This window comes from Dipteris shenzhenensis, chromosome 26 (genome assembly GCF_047967505.1).
Source record: "Dipteris shenzhenensis isolate YYH24624 ecotype China chromosome 26, Dip_SZ_1.0, whole genome shotgun sequence".
NCBI classification, from domain to species: Eukaryota; Viridiplantae; Streptophyta; class Polypodiopsida; order Gleicheniales; family Dipteridaceae; genus Dipteris; species Dipteris shenzhenensis.
In genome coordinates, this window is record NC_141621.1 from 48391795 (window position 1) to 48410989 (window position 19195).

A 19195-nucleotide genomic window follows, 5' to 3' on the forward strand; every position below is an offset into this window, starting at 1 on the left:
ATGTTAATTTGGGCAAAGAATTAATTAATCCCTTCCACACTTAGGTTAATCGGGCCACAAAAAACCTCCCATGCACACAAATTAATTAATTATCCCCCTTCTCCCGATCAAGGGGCCCTATTAGCTTGATTGAGGAAAATTTAAGCAAATATTTGAGAAAATTGCCAAGTATTTAAATGATTGGAAAAGAACTCACAAATTGATGTCATGCACTAATTTGAATAAACTCTCATGAGAGGAGCATAATTTTGGAATTTCTCAAGGGCACAAATTGATGTCATGCACTAATTTGAATAAACTCTCATGAGAGGAGCATAATTTCAAAATTTCTCAAGGGCACTATGGCTTGTGAGGGTAGTCAATAAGTAAGTCATAAAAGTTAGAACTTATATGAGTTTTGGAAAATGCATAGATAATGCACAAATATTAGAAAATTTACAAATGGATCATAAATTTTGAATTATGTGCCAAAAGACGTGAATTTTAGGCTGGCGAGTTTTGAGGAACTTGTAGGCTTGTTGATGTGTTGCGAGTTTAAAGAAACACATTGATGTGTTGTGAGTTTAAAGAAACTAGGGGATTTACTACAAGTTTTCTAAAGGGTGCAAGTTTGGGATACAAAAATGGTTCTAGGAAAGGGCATAAAAGGCCACCAAAGGCCTTTAAATACTCGCAAGTAAGGATCTTTTCTTAGGTACTATGGCTTTCCAATTTTCCAAAGGCACTTGCAAGTAAGGAGCTTTTTCGTTGCACTTTGAGAATAAACTCTCAATCTTGTGCCAAGTTGGCATTTGTGCTACTTCTATTTTAGTCCTTGTTGACTATGCTATTCATAACAACTACGCCACCAATTTTGCATCTTCTTATGGCCATTAGAGGATTGTGCATGATGGTTGGCCTAGTAAGCGCTTACAAGTTGTATACGAGGTTTGATGTATCCTGTTGATTGGTTATTACCAACTATCATAGTACCTAAGAAAATTGAAAAGTTAAGGGCTTACGTTGATTATTGGAAATGGAACAATTAGACGATCATGGATCCTTTTGCTCTACTTTTCAAGGATAACATTTTGGATAAATTTTCAGGCCATGAAATGTGTTTGTTCATGGATGGGTATCATCGCTATAATCAAATTTCAATGGTTGAAGAATATAGAGAGAACAAAATCATCATTATAGAATGATGATGTTTGAGGATTAACTTGATAATTTCCTAACATATCTTTTGGATGATTTCTTGTACAGAGAAAAAAACAAGACCATTTGGCATAACACTAAGAGGTATAAATTTCACTCAATACTTTCAAGTTTCTATTTAGCATAATACTTTTGGACCATAAGAAAATTATAGATAAAGAAAATATTGAAGTGGTGGAGAAAATGATAAAACCAAAGGGTTTGAACATATTTTAGATCATTCCTTGTGTTTTGAAGTCCTTACAAAACTTTCATAAGAAAATTTGTCCAAGTCATGGAACCTTTACATCAACTATCCCAAAAAGAAGAAATGTTTTTGTGGAATGAAAGAATAGAAGAGTCTTTCCCAGTGCTTAAAGGTTTGGCCATAAAGGCAAGGGAACCAAATTGGTATGTAATATTCATATTCATCATGTGACAAAATCATTCTTACGAAACAAGTGCAAAACAACTACAGAAAATGCCTTTAACCTCCTAAAAATGTAATCTTTAACAAAATAGCTTCAAAATATTGTTGCCAAAATGGCCTTTCGATTCTAAAAATCTAGGTTCGATCTATGTTCCATTCAGATTTAAATGGGTGGCGTATGCTTTTACAAAGTTTATGTGAAATTAGATTGTGAACTATTAGTTATGGCAATACTTGTCACACAATAGCTAGGTCAGGTACAAAGGCGATATGTAATTATAACAATCCCACCTAGTTAAGACAATTGTAGAGATAGCTATAGCAATGGGCTATGGATTACACATGACTATGAAAGATCAATCTAGTCTCAAACCGCTTTCATATTGCACATGGGCTAGCTCTTATATTGTCCTTGAGTGAACCTCAGTTGTTCAAGAAGAAACTATATAGTTAGTGGACTAATAGAGATCATTTAGGCTTGTATGATGCATCATCTTTGATGCTCAATTGGCATTCATTATGTTGAGGAGAGGCTATGCCATTAATAGATGCTTTGTGCCTTGTCTAATGCAATAGATAAAGCTACAAGGGCTTAATGTTGCATTTAAGACCATGTAGGAGTTGCTATAAGAAGGTTACCAAAGGTTGGAATCTTGGCAATGATCGACTGAATTCCTTTTAAAATCTAAAGGCATCAATATACTCATTAGCTAGTATTGTAGTAGAGTTTGGAATCTTTGAAGAGTGCATGAAGTTGCATGGAGTGCCCCATGTATGGAGGATACCCAAGGGAGGGATTTTTGCCTTGATAGAATCAAGGGATTGGCACTTATGAGAGAAGATAGAGCACCAGAGGCTTTGATACCATGTTGGAATATAGGGTTATACTATAATAGACAACCCTATAATAGCTCTATATTACCCACCACCTTGATAGAATTTTTTAAAGCAAAAGCAACCACAAAAATGCCACGAGTAGCATATGCTTATCCAAGCTCGCCCTCCAAATTTTCATGTAACATATATCACTAGCATATTGGGAGTCCTATACTAGTGCTAAAGAAAGAGATGGTGATAACAAAGTATAATGTTGGCCATGGAAGTCGTGCATATACCACTAGCATATTTGGAGTCCTACACCACTAGCATATTGAGACTCCTATACTAGTGGTAAAGAAAGAGGTGGTGATAGCAAAGTATAATGTTGGCTACTGAAGTTGAGCAAAGAAGGCAAGAGAATCTTAATGTATCTCTTAAGAATGAGATTGTTGAAATAGCAACATGAAGTAGATAGGATACAAGGGAATAAGCCACTGAAAGAAATTGAGCAAGTAGAGGAAGCTCAAAGGGAGGTAGAGCCCAATAAGCTACATAAATGGACAGAGTGATAGAAAAACTATGTAGTTGCAGAATGTGCAATAATAAATTTCCAAGACACTAACTTGGAAAAGAAACTATGTAGTTGTATAATGTGCAATAATAAATTTCCAGGACACCAAGTTGGAAAATATGGAGTGATAACAAAACTATGTAGTGGCAAAATATGCAACTACAAAGTTACAAGTGGCTAGGTAGGAAGAGTTTTTATGAGCGAGGGTAGAGTACCTCTAATAGGAGAACAATGGACCAGTGTATGAGCCTTGGTTTTATTTCTTAATGAAGAGACCCTACATAAGCTTTCCTAGAATAGTAATTGGCAAGGAAAGGCAAATCAACATCCAATTCCATAAGCAATATGAGAAATTATGAGATGAAATGCCGCAATTCAAGCAGGAAAAGATAAATGGAAATTTCCTAAAAGACATAAAGAGCCAATGGTAGTAGTAGAAACCATAAGAGACAAGATGCAAGCTCAGTCTCAATAACTTATAAAAATTGGGAAATCTACATGATAAAATTGATAATGTCTTAGAATTGCATCAAAATATGGCTAATTGATGAAGATGCTTGACAAGATAGCAATTTTTGAGAGCCATTGTTGGACCTTCTTGAGTGTTTGAATGAAACTGAGCTCACACACCACCATTGACAATGGCAATTCTATTGAGGGGAGTGGGGATGGTATGGGCTTCAAGAAGGATCAAAAGTGACAAATAGGAGTGGGGATTGTATGACTTGAAGAAGGAATATAAATCCAAAGATATGGAGATTATTGATGTAGAGAGAAAAGCTGAACAACCCATTAGGGAAAAGTTAAAAGTAAGCAACCCACTATTGGATGTGACCCAAATTTTTTTGCATAGAGTTCTGACAAAGATTTGAGACCATAAGATGCATCCCACAAAAGAAAAGCTACAAGGGTTTTGAGGGCACAACTAAGGAAGGGGGTAGAGCTAGGGTGCAAAACAAGTGTAAAAGGGAAGAGCTAGGGTGTGAAACAGGTGTAAAAGGGGGTTGGACATGTATCTAAGGAAACAGAATTGGCTAGGGGTGCAAGGAAGTTGCAAGGGGGAATGGGGTGTAATTGAGAAGGGGGGCGGGGATTGAGCCTTGGACACAAAAAAGCTACAAAGGTCCCTAGGACTAGGGATGTAAGTGGGGGCACCAAAAAAAAGAGCTACACGGTTAGGGGAGGGGGCACGTGTTGGAGGTGAGAAGAAACATACTATAAAGTTAAAGGAGGAGGTGCAAATGTGGCAGGCAAGGAGAGAAAAGGTACATGGTAGATGCAAGGGAGAAAAACCTGCAGGGCAAGGGGACGAACACAAGTGTGGAAGGCAAGGGAGGTGCACAAGAGAGGGGGGGACTAGAGTCGGGGGAAAAGTGAAGGGAGTGAGGGAGAAGCGCAAGTGAAAGGACACAAGTGGAGTAAGAGAGTGCTCCCACACGTGAAGCAAGAGGGATGGAAGGGAGCACAAATTTAGGAAACAGGATGGAAAGGGGAAACCAATTTGAAGGGAGAGTTATGGAAGGGGGTAGCAAGTGAAGAGAGTGGAAGTGGGAGTGCAAGTAAAAGAAGTGGGGGGCTAGGAGCACAGTAGAGGGATGGAAGGGGGGAGCAAGTGACACACAAGAAGGGGTTGGGGATGGAGACACACAAAAGAGTAGCATTTAGGAAAGGAGGGGCTAAAGGAGGCTAAAAATTTGAGAAAGGGGGGGAGCAATTGAGGAAAAGAGAGGGAAGGGGGCAAGGCCAAATTGAGGGAAAGAGAGGAAGGATGGGCACAACAATGAGGAAGGTGTTCAAGAAATTGAGTGAAGGGGATGGCACAAAACTAAGGAAGGGGCATAGAAAGGGGCTAAATATGGGGAATAGGAAGTAGTTGCTTAGATAAGTAAGAGGGGGCTAAATATGGGCATAGGAGGAAGAGTGGTGTAGGTAGGAAGGGGTGAATAAGGGGTAAGAAGGGGCTAAATATGGGACACGAAGGAAGGGTGGCCATGATTCTCCCTAGGTAAGGGCACATTCCCATGCATGAAATTACATGACCAAACAAGGTCCCCTTTGTGACTAGGAGTTCACATTTCATATCTTGATCCACAACTCGGCAATATGACACTTTTTGAAACATAAGAGGGCGAGACAAAGACACTCCTTTAGAGTGAACTCTTTGATTTTAATCCTCTTCCCATTTTTTAAGTCATCAAAGAACACCCACATGAAATTGTTGTGGTATTAATGGAAGGCTTGATTGATAACCCACTAAAAATTTGGTGGGGCATTGTGAGCCTAAAGTATATATTCTTGAATCTATAGGTTCCCTATGGAGTTCCAAAGGCCATCTTGTTTTGGCCTTCCTCATCCATGGATGGTTGAACCGTTAAACCCATCCATAGAGGAGTATTAGGATTGTCCTGCCACATCCTCAAGCACCATATCCATGGAAAGACATCACTTTTTCCCCAAAAACGAGCTGTGTATAAATGTTTTGAAAACACTAGCCATACAAATCAGCTACTTATGTGGTGCTTTATGGAACAAAAACCAAAAAGAAAATTTGGTTGGCACTCAACCTCTTCAGAAAGAGCAAAGCTCACTATCTAGGGAATCTTTGGAACAAGGGCTAATAACTAGGGTGGTGGGATGTACAACTAGAAATTTCCTCTTGCTAAGTCCTCCATCCTGTGTAGTAGCTCCATAGATAGTGAGATTGTGTCAAGGTCTCTATCCTCGCATCTAAGGCACCTCCCTCCCATGGGCATCTTCTCCAGCCATGGACCAATGAGCAATCCTACATGGGCCACCATTAAGAATAAATATGAAATCTAAGATGGAAGAAGGATGGTCCATAGCCACAATCGATATCTAGAGATGACTCCTATGGCATGTGTTGCTTCTCCACCTAGTGGCACTGTCTCAATGAGGCCAAGGCGGCTGCCTCCAACTACACAATGTCCAATGCATGCAATGTATGAGAAGGGGACCCATATAATTATATCTAATTGCCCCACTCTCAGGGACTACTCGTCAAGATCTCATTGGATGTCTCAAAGGGGATGACATTCCTATAGCCAAAGTTGCCAAGTGTATGGTCCTACCCCATAGTGACTAGCACAAGCTCAATGGACCAACCCTTGCCCATACCTCCCACTACTTTGATCCAACCTAACTATAGATCTCCCTCTATCTCTACCTTAAAAAACCCCAAGGATACATAGAGAAAATGACACTAAGGGCTCTATCTCTGCCTAAAAAAACCCCAAGGACCTAGTCTATAATACATAGAGAGGATGACACTAAGGGCTCTGGGTATAAATTGATCCTCAAAGGCCGCTATATCATAAAGAACTTCCCATACCACCGATGGGTGGAGGAATTATTTAGACCCTCAATCTAGGGCTAAAGGATGGCTGCATCTATCTCTTGTATCCTTGTGCTTGCACCTCTCAATGAGGGAGGGATATCACCCTTGCCTCTAGTTCATGGGGAGTAGATTCCATGCCCCAAAAGAACTAGCTAGACCACATTGCATTTTACCAAATCAATTTGCATCCACTAACCCCGTATGTGTCTCTCTAGATTTGGCACTCCCACTCCTCTTAGCACCATGGGATGGACCAAATGAGTCCCCTAGATAATTGCTACTGAGCCCAATGTAGGTTTCATATCAATGGTGAGCCTTTTATTATGACAAGGGCCTAAGGAAAGATCATCAATGGGATTTCTACCCCTGTCCTCCTGTGTGGGGGGTGTTTCTAAGAAGGCCTCTCTAAGCAAGGATTGGGGTGAGGCCATAGTGGACTTTGAACTTGGGGTCAATCGATGCACTATGATATTGCCCAACAAGGCTTTCTCCTCTATGTCTATGGATCAATGATTCCAGGTTCTCGCTTGAACTTGCGATGAGTCACCATCTACCAAGAGATCCTAGCTCTAGTGTTATGTGTACTGTTTCAACTTTCCCACAAGAAGTTTTGTACCAAGCGCTTGAGCTACCTGTGCACCTCCTATGAAAGCTCTAGCATGAGCCTATATATCATGTTGTGGCTACGAGAATCTAATTGGCCATGAGGACACACCGTACTAGAGAGAGTTTTGACTATATTCCCATATAGTAGCTTTTGCTATAGCTTGTCTGGTGCTAGGGTTAACTGTTGCTCTATTGAAATGTCAATGCCCACATGACATCCCAAGTACTACAACAAGGAGCCTTCCAATGAGGCCCAGCACCTATGGGGAGTGGAAAAAATAGCCTAGGTCTGCTACCACAAAAAGGAAAGGAATGGATTAAGAGCACCTCCCTAGCACACCTAGCAAGAAAGGAAGAAGGCCTCTCTTGTGTGACACCCAGTAAGAATCTAACTGACACTCCTTCTATAAAAGGTAGAGACCCCTCATATCCATCTATCTAAGAATCCCATCCTTCTCATTTTGACCTCTAGAAAAAACCACTCCATATTGTAAGCTTTCTTGAAATCCAAGAGAACAATTGCTATAGGCTAGGAATCCTCTCAAGCCCAATCTACTATGTCCCAAAAAGTGAAGAAGTTTTCTAGGATCCAATGTTTCTAAACAAAGCTACTATGAGGGTCATGGATGATTTGAGCCAGATAAGGCTGTAGCCATAAATTGAAGATCTTATAACTCCAACAAGATTATCGAGTATGTCAAATATCTTTTTGTATCTCCCCCAACTCAATGACTAGGAAAGCAAGCTAATTCAAAATTTTTTAGTTTAAGGCTAAAGATAGGGGAGCATGCACTCCCAGAAGCACCTAAGGAAGGATAGTATCGGTTCATTGCTAGGGCACCTTTGTGGAGGGACATCCTTGAGAGCCTCCAAAGACTCCTCATCTCAATGAAGAGGACCTCCACCTACCTGCTCATGTTTAAAGAGGCCACTGCCAACATTTGCCTAGATTGACTCTAATAAGGCAAGGACCTGGGGACACTCCTCCTCAGGTTGGAATAACTATCAAGAAAAGGAAGTGGTCATCTATAGAATCTACAGAGGTTCTGAGTGCATCTCAGGTGCATCTCTCTACTCTCATTCAACAAGCATTGTAACAACATCTCAAATGAGTAAAGATGGTTTGGAAGAACTACCTAGTCTTCTTGTCCCCTTGCTAGAACCATCTTGCCTTGGAGAAGTGATAGGAGAACATGGATCTACGTATCCCAATGGCCTACAAATGAAACCACTAGCTCTCATACCTATTGCAAGCCACTGAGAGACTAGATCCTACTGACTAGGATGCTTTATGGAAGCCATATACAATCTCAAAGCTCTTTCACTCTTGTAGAGGGTGTCATCATTGAAGTAGCTATGTTTGAATCTCCTCAATGCTCTTCTAGATCACATCTATTACAAAATTGGCCCAACCCTTCTAGAGTGGGCTATTCAACTACTATCAAATCACTACTATAGCATGTTACACCTCCTCCTCTTCCTATAACAAAGCATTGAGAATGTGGATCCCCTTCTGTGGGAGTCCATGATGGGGATGTAGGAGTCCATGATGGGGATGCTCTAAGTTCATCATAATGGGGAGTGGTTTGACATTGTTGTCCATGCCAAAATACTCATGTTGTGCATCACCCAATCCCCCACATAGAATCTATCAAGTCTCTCAAGTAATTCATCATGCTACCATTGCCCAAAGGAGTAGTGGAGTATACCCAATAGTCTAGAGAACTTTGCATCCCTCCAAGGTTCACGACCACTAATCATGAAGATGAACTACTCCCAAGTACTGTGCTTGGACGGAGGCATTTCTAAGAAGGAGGTGACAAAATATGAAGAGGGGAGAGGAGAAGAGTGGAGATGAGAAGAGAGGGCATAGCTAGAGAGCACACCACAAATGACTCTCTTGAAATCTGAAAAAGACTTCAAGTTTCTCTTTTAAGAAGTAGACCAAACAATATCTGTTGTAGTCATCGATGAAAGTCAAGTAGTAAAGTGAACCATGAATGTTGGGGGTCTGGGCATATCCCCATACATCTATATGTATCAAATTAAGAATACCTCTTGCTCGATGGTTGAGAGTGCACTTGGGGATTATCATGGAACGTTCACAAACAAGAGCCTTCATTCTAGTTGTAACATGAGTGTCGATAATTGGTGTCCCTTCCGATGTTGCTGGTTTTTTTATTGGTCATGAGTGTATCTCTAGCTTACAAAAGTATGATGCTAGTGCAAATTTGCAAATTGTTGCTTGTCAACCAATTGTATCACATCCTTACAATGAGAATGGCAAGAATGATATTGTTGTAGAATGTGCACAAGTTTATTCAAAGAAAGTAGATGATGTTATTGCTTTTGTGTTTGAGAATTTGTCTTATGCTTTATCTTCTGGTTTGTTGCAATTTGCTCATCTCAATGTTTAGGTGGAGGATACTCTAGAGCTTGTGTTGAGAATGTTGTATCTAGTTCTGGTGGAGGTGTTCTGGAAGTTAGAGCTAGGTATTCTAAGCAAGGTAGTGTTGGTATTCATGCTCCTTGTGTTCAGCTAGTTCGTGGTGCTGTTGATCGTGGTTTGTCATCAACCTTTGGGGTAAATTTAGGTGTTGGTTTTGGTGGACAAGTATTTAATGTTGTAGAGTTTGTGGAACTATTATTGCTAGTGTTTCTAATGTTGGAATTGGAGTTCCTTTATCGGGCCATTTTAGCTATGGATTACCAGTTCCTAGTTTTCAATTGGCTGTACTTGTTGGTGTTCGTGGAGAGTTATCTACGTTTAGTGCATATTCTGCTATTTTTTCTAATGGTAGAGTGAGAGTTACATTGTTTGGTTATGGAGCTACTATTGCTAGTGTTTGTACTCCTAGTATTCATGGTGGGAAGCTTCCAAGACGTTATTGATTTTGGAACTATTTTGCAAGAGGGTGAATTTTTCGTGCAGTGTTTGACAGGTGTTGTTGGAGATAATGATTTGAAGAGGTGATAGGTTGATGATCTTGTGGAGTGGTTTAATGTGGTAGGCTCTTTCTCACATCATTGTGTGTTCAATTTCATTAGTGGCAATGGAAATGGGTTGGGATCTTCTGGTGGTTCTACTAAGTAGCTTTAGCTAGAGTTAGCTTTTCTTGAGGGTTGTTTTTGGTTGCTAGTTTGGTGATTGGATTTTGTGAAGAATGTAACCGAAACGGTTTTGGTTATCAATCTTTTAATAAAGCTACTTTCTAGTTAATTTCATACTTATTGTGGTAAAAATTAGTTTTACTGTGGTAACTTTGACACGTGTTTATGTGTAATCTACCCACATGTCATTTAAGGAGGCTTACTATCCTCCTCCCTTTTTGATTCACTATCTACACTTTCTTGTGTTTCACTTCAACCCTCCTTCCTACCTCTTGCTTTCCTAGCACCACTCCTCCCTGATCCTTTGCTATTATCACTCCTCCTACCTTACCCATTGCTTTAATGCTTCTCCTCCCTCTTGCTTTGTTGTTTGTACTAGCGAACCTTTTGGCATGTAACCTTCTAGCCCTATGAATTTTGCATTAGACCCTTTTAGCACTTTCATGGAATGTTTGAATTTACACAGTTCCTACATATGCTAGTTGCTCCTGGTTGCTTCTATAGTACTACTACTGCCTCTCTTGAGGCCTTATGTTGCTTTTCCCTATATCTCCCAAATGATTTGCTCACTTGCATTACATCTACAAGGCATCACTTCTAATATACAATAGCATCACTTGTAGTGTAGCGATAGCTCCCCAAAAAAGCTAATGTTCATTTTAAACGGAACCGGTCCCTTATTAGTCTGAGAGACCTGTGAATATCAAAACTTGAGAAAGAGATGTAGATGGTCAGACACAACATACTTCAACTGAGATACAAGGATCAATCCACCATGCATGCTTAGAGAAATAAAAAGATCAAGCCAAGATGCACACTTAGAACCACAAGCATGGCAATATGACAATTGAAATTTCTATTTTGCTCCAATTGATTGAAATCACACCAGTCGATCAATGTGCAAGAACTTTCAAAAGAGCTTGTAAATTGATCCCATGCAGTATTGAATTATTGACTCCTTCATGAGATATATCTCGAGCATTAAAGACCATATTCTTGTCACCAACTAGTATGGCATTTTTAACCTCAAAATTGAGCTTCTTCCACCATTTTGCTATATCAAACTTGGGGCATATATGGATACAGCAGTGAATCGCATCCTTTGCAAAGAAATATCAGCTGCTAGACACACTACAGCCTTATCAACAAAGGAAAGTTCACACTAGCATGGTAGTTCCACCTTTACCTCCTCTCATTAGGCAATTGTGCATTGGCACGCACCACCTATAGACTATCTAGACCACAATCACCTAGTTTAAGCTCCTACAAAGCAAAAACATCAAGCCAAAATTCATTGAAAGTCTTGAAGGAAGAGCGATTTTTCCAAAATAATCATATACCACAAACATTCTAGTTTAATATTGATAGTGAACCCCCGAATTTTGTAGCTGCCCCTTTGACAACTCTAAAAGAGTTATTTTTAAGTCAGTGCTGATTAGTTGACACATGTTCATTCTCCAATAGCCCCTTGCACCACTAGCTTCTCCTTCATGTCAACCTTGACATTGCCCTTCTCTCGTATGTTGACCACCACGGAGTTCTAACATCTAGTTGAAGCCATTTTCCCTTGGGCTTTTGTGTTGCCTTTTGCACTTTCCCTAGGACGTGCTTTATGAGAACACAGATTGTATTTTGTCTGTTGTCCTTGTTGGTATCCCCCAAATGCCCTTCTCCTTGGACAGGGGCCTACTTGGAGGCTATGAGGATAATCTCATCAACCTTGTCATGTTCTTTAGGGGCATTGTTGCATTTTTGGAATCCTAATTATATTCTATGCAAAACGTCCAATATGTCTGCAATGTAATCATGCATCTGGGAAGGTGCCAAATTTATTAGCAATATCAATCTCCCACCTATTTTGTGTGGTAAGCTCCATGTGGGTCAGTGGCCCAACTCTATTGTCCCACAAAACGCAGTTACATAGATCTCACACCCAACGGATGCAATCGTGCCAATCTCTTCAAGAAATAGTTTGCTAATGCTAGCTAGAGCAATCCTCAACATCACCCCAAGTTGATCACTCTCTAAATACCAAAAAACATGTGACAGCAAGCACATATTTGAAACACCCCTAAATTTAAAAAATTACAATTTTTTGTATAATTGTTTACCTCTCTTCCATGTCTGAGAGGTATTTTTTGAACCCCCTCCTTTCCATAAATGGCCCATAAGTCTCTCAAATTAAAGAATCCCCTTCCTTTAAAGATCCTCTTATCTTTCACCTCACACAATGCCATCTCACACATTGTGCTACATATGCACACAATGATTAATGCAACACATGCACACATAGTGCCACAACACTTGTGCATACCACATCATCATTACTTGTTGTTTGAGGAATACCTTTGAATTTTGGAGCCTCGACCCAAACAAGGTCTCCATTGCTATCCATTTCTTGTATGCCATCTTGGAGAAGTCGAGATGATGGCTATACCTCCTACCAACTGCTTGCCCAAGAATTCCTAAAGCCTTGCCGTTCCTTTCGCCCCATTGATATTTTGATTCAGGAGAGTTATGAGCCTTTTTCCCCAACGGTTTCTTCTTAGCACCTAGCACAATCAACCAAAAGGCCTTCTCCATCAGATACAAACATTAAGGCAAACTAGACCCTAGGCAACAAGTGACTAACATCCAACACGACAACGTTGCTCAAAGGCTCCCTATCCAACCAAACCTCACCACAGTCTATCAGCAAACTTTTCACAGAGTTCAACAAGGGAACCCAAACCCACTCCTAACAACACCATCATGAAATACCAAAAAGTTACGTAGCGTCCAAATGGACAGCATCACCATCGAATTGATCACCGGCCACGTAACCACAAGGGTAGATGGGAAACTCTCAATCTCCACTAGCAAGGCTACCCTCTATGACAGTCGAGAAGGGAAATCGTGCAATAGGCAGCACATTTCATCGCCAGGGCAACCATCTAAGACTCGTCGCATCTCAGGACAAAAATCCAAAACAAATGCTGGATAGACTCCATAGCCCTCTTACAGAACGGGCACATCGGGTTGACATTCACCGGACGTCCAAGAGATCCTCGAACTAGTAGGCAAGCCAACAAAATCTTCCATGCTAGAAACCTCCCCTTACTTACCATCCCGGATTTCTACACATCACCTCACCATTTGAACCACCAAGAAGGGCATCTACGCAGTCCCCATTTCCCATTACATTTCTCCACTACATTAAACTCTGTACTAAGAGCTTTGTATAGCGCTTTAGCAGTTGTGTGGCTGAGTACTGGGACACCTTTTACACTTGCATCTTAATTCATGATTGCATCTTGAAAGATTGAGATGTAATGGTGACAAAAACTCATCTTCATTAGATTTCATAAAAATTTTGACTTTCTTGAGTTTTTGAAAGCTAGAAATTCATTGTGAATTGTTGTAAGAGTTCTTAGCCTTGAAACCTAAAATTCGATGCATGTAGAATTGTAATAAGAAGAAAAGTCAAGAATAAGATGGATACCATTGCATGGGAGAAATGCATTCATGTGTAGTGACTTTGAACCATGGCCCTCCAAATAAGGAACAAATTTTCCTCCTATTTGGTTCGTTCGATTAAGAGTGTGAAAAGAGGAGGCCCAACTCATAAACAACACTATTTATCTTTAAAGGACCTATGGCATTGACAACAAATCAGTCGTACAACGTAGTCCTTTGAGATGTATTTTTTGGAGTTTAGTGTTAAATCTCTGTAACTTCAATTATTAGACTATTCAAAAAGTAGATGCCACTTTGATGAAATTATGGCATGGACTTCAATTTTGAAATGGTGATGCGGTACTTATGACAACCTATAATGGATGAGCACAAAATAGAATAGGAACTAGCCAATCTAAGGCTCTATGGTCAAATGCAATTATTTAGCACTATGTGTGGAGGTGCATAAAGAGTTGACCATTGCAAAAGGATTAGCTTGTGGGAAGCAAATCTACGAAAATAGAACCTAAAAGGTGACTTGGAAATCACGATTGGGAAATATGTGTGTGTGTGTGTGTGAGAGAGAGAGAGAGAGAGAGAGAGAGAGAGAGAGAGAGAGAAATTTCACATCTGACTTATTCAATGCTTTTTATTGTCATTTGGAAACAATTTTCTTGTGTCCTTGTCTACTCAATTTGTAATACAAAGACACTTGTGTACACTCTTAGACTATATGAGAGCAAGATCTACGGGCTAAAATGGGGGGTTTTACATGTATGAATTTTCTCAATCAAGGTTGTCATCTCCTAGTTGCTGGATTATTGAATACGACACCAAGGTAGATTTGTAGAAGTAGAAGTTGAGCTCCTATCTTGAAAAGCAAATCAGGAATGGGATGGGCAAATCACAAAGGAGATCCTCCCCTTTAACTTTTCTATGTGTTCTTTCGAGATTACAAAAAGTGCTAAAGGAAAGAAAAATGGAATTCAAATGCCAAAAGTCTGAGTGGGGCGGTGTGTGGGGGACGGGAAACGCGAGATAAGGTGGGGGCGAGCCACGTCATGTGGACACGTCAAGGAGGGGGCAGAGCCACGGGGCAGCAGGGATGAGCAGGCCGTGCGAGGCGGAATCGGCGGCTGAGGTGGCAACACGTGGAGGTGGGGACAGCCATACGTACATGAGTAAAAGGCGGGCAAAAGAGCATACGGATACGAATACGGCTACCGATATGAGGGATGCGGTTTTTCACGCCAGTTTAGCGGAGCTGCTAAAAGAGACGCCAGCGCCGGCGGTCCAACCGCTTTAGGGCGGGGGCCTGCTATTTTGCCCGAGTTGGCACCCACCCGTCGCCTTATCTGGCAGAGCGTTTGCCCTTTTAGCGTCTCGCCTGCCTCTAAATCCTTCCACTTCATCTTGCCCCTTCTCTCAGAAATTCCGATTTGGCATCTGCACAGCCCCCATCTGGCACGCGCGTCACCTAATTTCGCCCCCCTGGCCGTCCTCGTCAGCCATCCCGTCCGCCGTAGCGCTCTGCCGATCGCTTCCCTCCCTCGCTTTGGATCGGCCTCTGCCCTCGCCATCGCGCGCATCGCCCCCAACGATCTGCTGGTCGATATACCGTCACCCATCGGCCAGAGTTTGCATCATTGACCTTAATATGCACATCTCCGGCAGGCGAATTCTTTCTTGCTCGTCAAGGTCTTCAGCTTCTTGTCGATTCCTGGCCTGCTAAGTGCCTAAATTTCTGTTCATGCAGAGCGCCATTTCGAAAAACGGGAAAGCTTTGCCAGTTCTTAGACGAAGCCAGACCTTGTGAAAGTTAAACAGGAGTCAAACGTTCCTCGAAAAGGGTCTCACCGGTCGGACCAGCCCTCAGGCTGCCCCGGAGAGGCAGAACTGTTGTATGATTCTGTCGGAAGTCACCTGATTTGCGTTGCCAAGATATCCTTTCCGCTAATTTCTTCTTGTGGGTCGTCCATATAACCTGCAAAGTTGCTTGCTCTGGTTGCGGAATCTTGCAACGCTCCTGCCGACGTTGGAGTTGACAGCGTTTCAGATAAGCTAGCGAGGTCCTCTGCTTGCGCTGGTACGTCTGGGACTTCTTCACAGTTAACAAATTCATAGAGCTCTGGTAAAATAGGCGTTGCCGCTCATGTGGCTAGGATGACCTACTGGATTGTGCGCCGATTCGAGCACTCGTGTAAGCCTTCTTCCTTGAAGTGTCCATAGTTGCGACATACTACTAGTAGCAGAGAGACTCATGCAAAGGCGTGTACTCTGTGCAGTTGAGAGCCATCGGACGGGCCGGTGTGTGGTGTGATGGAGAGGGATGCTCTCGCGTGTGTGAGCTGGTCGTTCCGATAGGAAGATCACGTTTCGAAGGTAAAAAAGAGCAGACTTCTAGAAAGAGGTTGAATCCAACAGTCAATTATGGGGACGGGGGAAGGGGGAACTCCCACCAAGACTTCGAAGACATCGACTCCGCAGGTAAGGGGAGCTTTTGTTTCTGCTTGACTTAAAGCAGATCACAGCTTTGGACGGATGTATGGACTCTGGAGGTATGAAGCTTGCGTAGAGATCAGGAGCTCGGACTTTAGCAGGTCATAATCTTGCCTTGGTTTTTTCGCATCGTGGTGCAGGAGCCGCCTAGTACTCCATCGTATACTGAGTGGGCTGCTGCCTTCCAGGTTGGTCTCAGGCCTTTTGTTGCTCCATTTTCGTGAGGGCGTGGTTGCACATCCTTCATTCCTCGATTAACACCTTCCTACTTTGGCAGGCATATTACGGCCCTGGAGCCACTCCACCTCCTCCTGGTTATTTCCCTTCTACCGTTGCCTCAGGTCCACAGCCACTCCCATACATCTGGGGAGGTCAGGTACTTGAGAATTAGAGCTCATGATTATTCAGTTGATGAGCTTATTTTAGATGTTGGTTAGTCTAAATGTTTGCTCTTTTCATGTTGTCTCAGCCGATGATACCTCCTTATGGAACTCCTCCGCCTCATGCTGCTTTGTACACATATGGAGGAATCTATACTCATCCACCGGTTAGTTCTAAATGCTTCCTAAGGTAGCCTAGACGATTTTAGGTCGTTGAATTCCACTCGAGCCATTCATGTGTATCTTGTGGCCTCTGATGATTAGGGAGCGCACCCGTTTGGTCAGTACGGATTGACATCTCCCAGCACTGAGATGACAGTGGTGAGTCACGAATACCAATTCACGTCTCTCTTACACATGAGACTTCAATGTCAGGTGATGAAGGAAAATAGAGAAGTCATGTTGCATGCGTCTTACCAAGCATGCACCATTTTTTGCAGGCCCCAACACCTACTGGCACCGAGGCGGAAGCTAAGTCTTCGGAGGGCAAAGATCGGAACCCAACGAAGAAGTCGAGAGGCAGTTTAGGTAGTCTGGGCATGCTCACCGGAAAGGGAACTGAAAGTGCGAAGGCCACTTCTGCCTCAGCAAACGGTCATTCGCCAAGGTATGGTATGGCTATATACACTGTCGTAGTTCACAGGACAGCTGGAACTGCAGGTAGGGAATTAGAGGAATAGCTAGAATGAGTATTTCTGACGGCTGCTAGTATGGAATCCAGCGGAGATAGTGGAAGCGACGGATCGACAGACGGGAGCGATGAGACGACTCAAAACGTAAGAAAGGACGTAATTCTCGTTCAGTGGGGAACGGAATCCTCGTGCCCCAATGATTCTGAGCTCGCTAACATATGGATGCTGATGGATTGGTTGAACGATGGCAGGGATCGCAATACAAAGGGAATTACAACGAGCAGGGAAGAATGGATGGTGAGGACGATGGGCTGGGGAATAAGCTGTGTGCACCCCAACGAAATAGGATTTATCAGTTGCTTGATTGGGGGGGGTGTTTGTGCAGGGACGGGACATCAGGGCGGAGGCGAGAGCTTCATGAATCCAGCCGTTGGAAATCCAGTGAACCAGCAGCAGGAGGCTATGGCGGCAGCCGTTACAGGGAAACCTTTGCCGGGTGTTGGACCTGCGACCAACCTCAATATCGGTATGGATTACTGGAGCGGAAACACTAACAAGAGTGGCTCCAAGCGCAACAATTCCTCCTCTGCCCTCGTCTCTGCCTCTCCCACCACCCCCCACTTCATGGGTGCAGCCTCCACGGACCTTTGGCTCCAGGTCATTTGCAGTCCTGTGAATGGTTCACAGTTTGGCATCTGCTGCTTGATTGGAGTTTGTTTGTAATGATTTGCACCCCATTTTTACTTTGATCTGTACCTGCTGATTGCATTGCAGGACGAACGAGAATTGAAGCGTCAGAGGAGGAAGCAATCTAACCGAGAATCAGCCAGACGATCGCGGTTGCGAAAACAGGTTTAAAAATCCTTGTGCCCTTCCCTCTTGAAGCGTAACAAAGACGCGGGGGTCAAAAGCTTGCACATGTTTCGTTTTGGTTTTTTTGTGGGCTCCTTTGTTCTCGAGTTGTTTCTTGAGTAGGGTGCGAGGAAGGGTTTTTGTGAAAGGCTTGCACAGCTTCTCCCTGAGAGGACATGGCTCTTTTGATTTGTTGCTTCCCTGAGCAGGCGGAATGCGAGGAGCTGAGCACGCGAGTGGATACGCTGACCGTGGAGAACGTGGCACTGAAGACGGAATTGAATCGGCTGGCGGAGGAATGCAAGAAGTTATCATCGGAGAACGCCACGCTACTGGTAAGAGCGACGGATAAAATTTCTGTTGCGATGGAAAGGAGGAGTAAGGCGGCCGTTTGGTTAACGAAGCGAAGGTGGGATGGATGCAGGAGCAACTGGGCAACAAGGCAGGCGGGCGGGGGCGGCAGCGACAGCGGGAGGAGGAGGAGGAGGAGGAGGAGGAGGAGGAGGAGCAGCAGCAGCAGCAGGCAGGAAACGGCGACGGCGAGACGCAGCAGCAGCAGGCGCCGCAGCCGCTGCCCCAAGGCAGCCGCGCAATCCAGCAGGCCCGCCACCTTCTTCGAACCATCGACGATGCCCGCGACAAACCGCCGGCGCCGCTGGATCCCTGCCCGGACTCCGTTGCTGCCGGTTAACCCCCCCCATCCCCCTTCTCCACTAACCCCTCTCCCAAGGTACTCCCCGGGTTTTGCCGGTGGACCGCAGCCTCATTCAACCGGACCAAGTCCCATAAACGGCGAGCCTGCTGATCGCAAAGAAGGCACCACTAAAATAGCGAAACGAGTCTATTTTGGCCCACTTTATCATATATCCTGTTATTCCTGTATTACAAAATGCGGATTCCAAAAGATTTCCTTTTGTTTGATTTTTGGCTTTTCTCCGTGTATTGGAATAAATAAGTGTTGCACGGCTTTTCAGAATAAAGGTTGCGAGTGTTCGTTCGCCACGTCATTTCCCCTTCTCGTAGTTCGTGTCCTTTGGGACCACGTCACGGCGGTGACGTGCCCCACGATGCTGAGACGTGACCCACCCACCATGTGACTCCGCGTACGTTCCCGCTTTGCTCGACGGCACGTGGACCCACTCTGCTTCGTCATTCCTGCGCCTGCAGCTGTGGTCGGCACGTGGTCATTCGAGTGGTGGCCGTTCCTCAATGTGGCGTATCATGTATGAGTTCACGGACGTCAGAAAGTCTAAAACTTGCTTAACATAGGAAACTCACCACATCACCCCTCCCGATAGTGAAAGAGCAGTGCCATCTTAATAAGCTGTT

General features: G+C 43.2%; 1 protein-coding gene across 2 annotated transcripts; it reads left to right on the forward strand.

Annotated features, from left to right (window-relative positions):
* Positions 1-14812: 14812 nt before the first annotated feature.
* Positions 14813-18779, forward strand: LOC147885203 (bZIP transcription factor 1-B-like). Of its 2 annotated transcripts, XM_087397452.1 has the most exons (14): positions 14813-15111; positions 15260-15703; positions 15789-15990; positions 16143-16190; positions 16280-16378; positions 16472-16549; positions 16647-16703; positions 16823-16989; positions 17104-17158; positions 17266-17311; positions 17400-17671; positions 17789-17866; positions 18076-18201; positions 18291-18779. In XM_087397452.1, the coding sequence occupies exons 3-14, from the start codon at positions 15934-15936 to the stop codon at positions 18555-18557; spliced, it is 1350 nt and encodes a 449-aa protein (XP_087253578.1). In that variant the 5' UTR covers positions 14813-15111; positions 15260-15703; positions 15789-15933; the 3' UTR covers positions 18558-18779. The 2 variants fall into 2 exon arrangements, with proteins under 2 accessions (XP_087253578.1, XP_087253579.1); XM_087397453.1 differs by having other exon boundaries at positions 14813-15589.
* Positions 18780-19195: the final 416 nt, after the last annotated feature.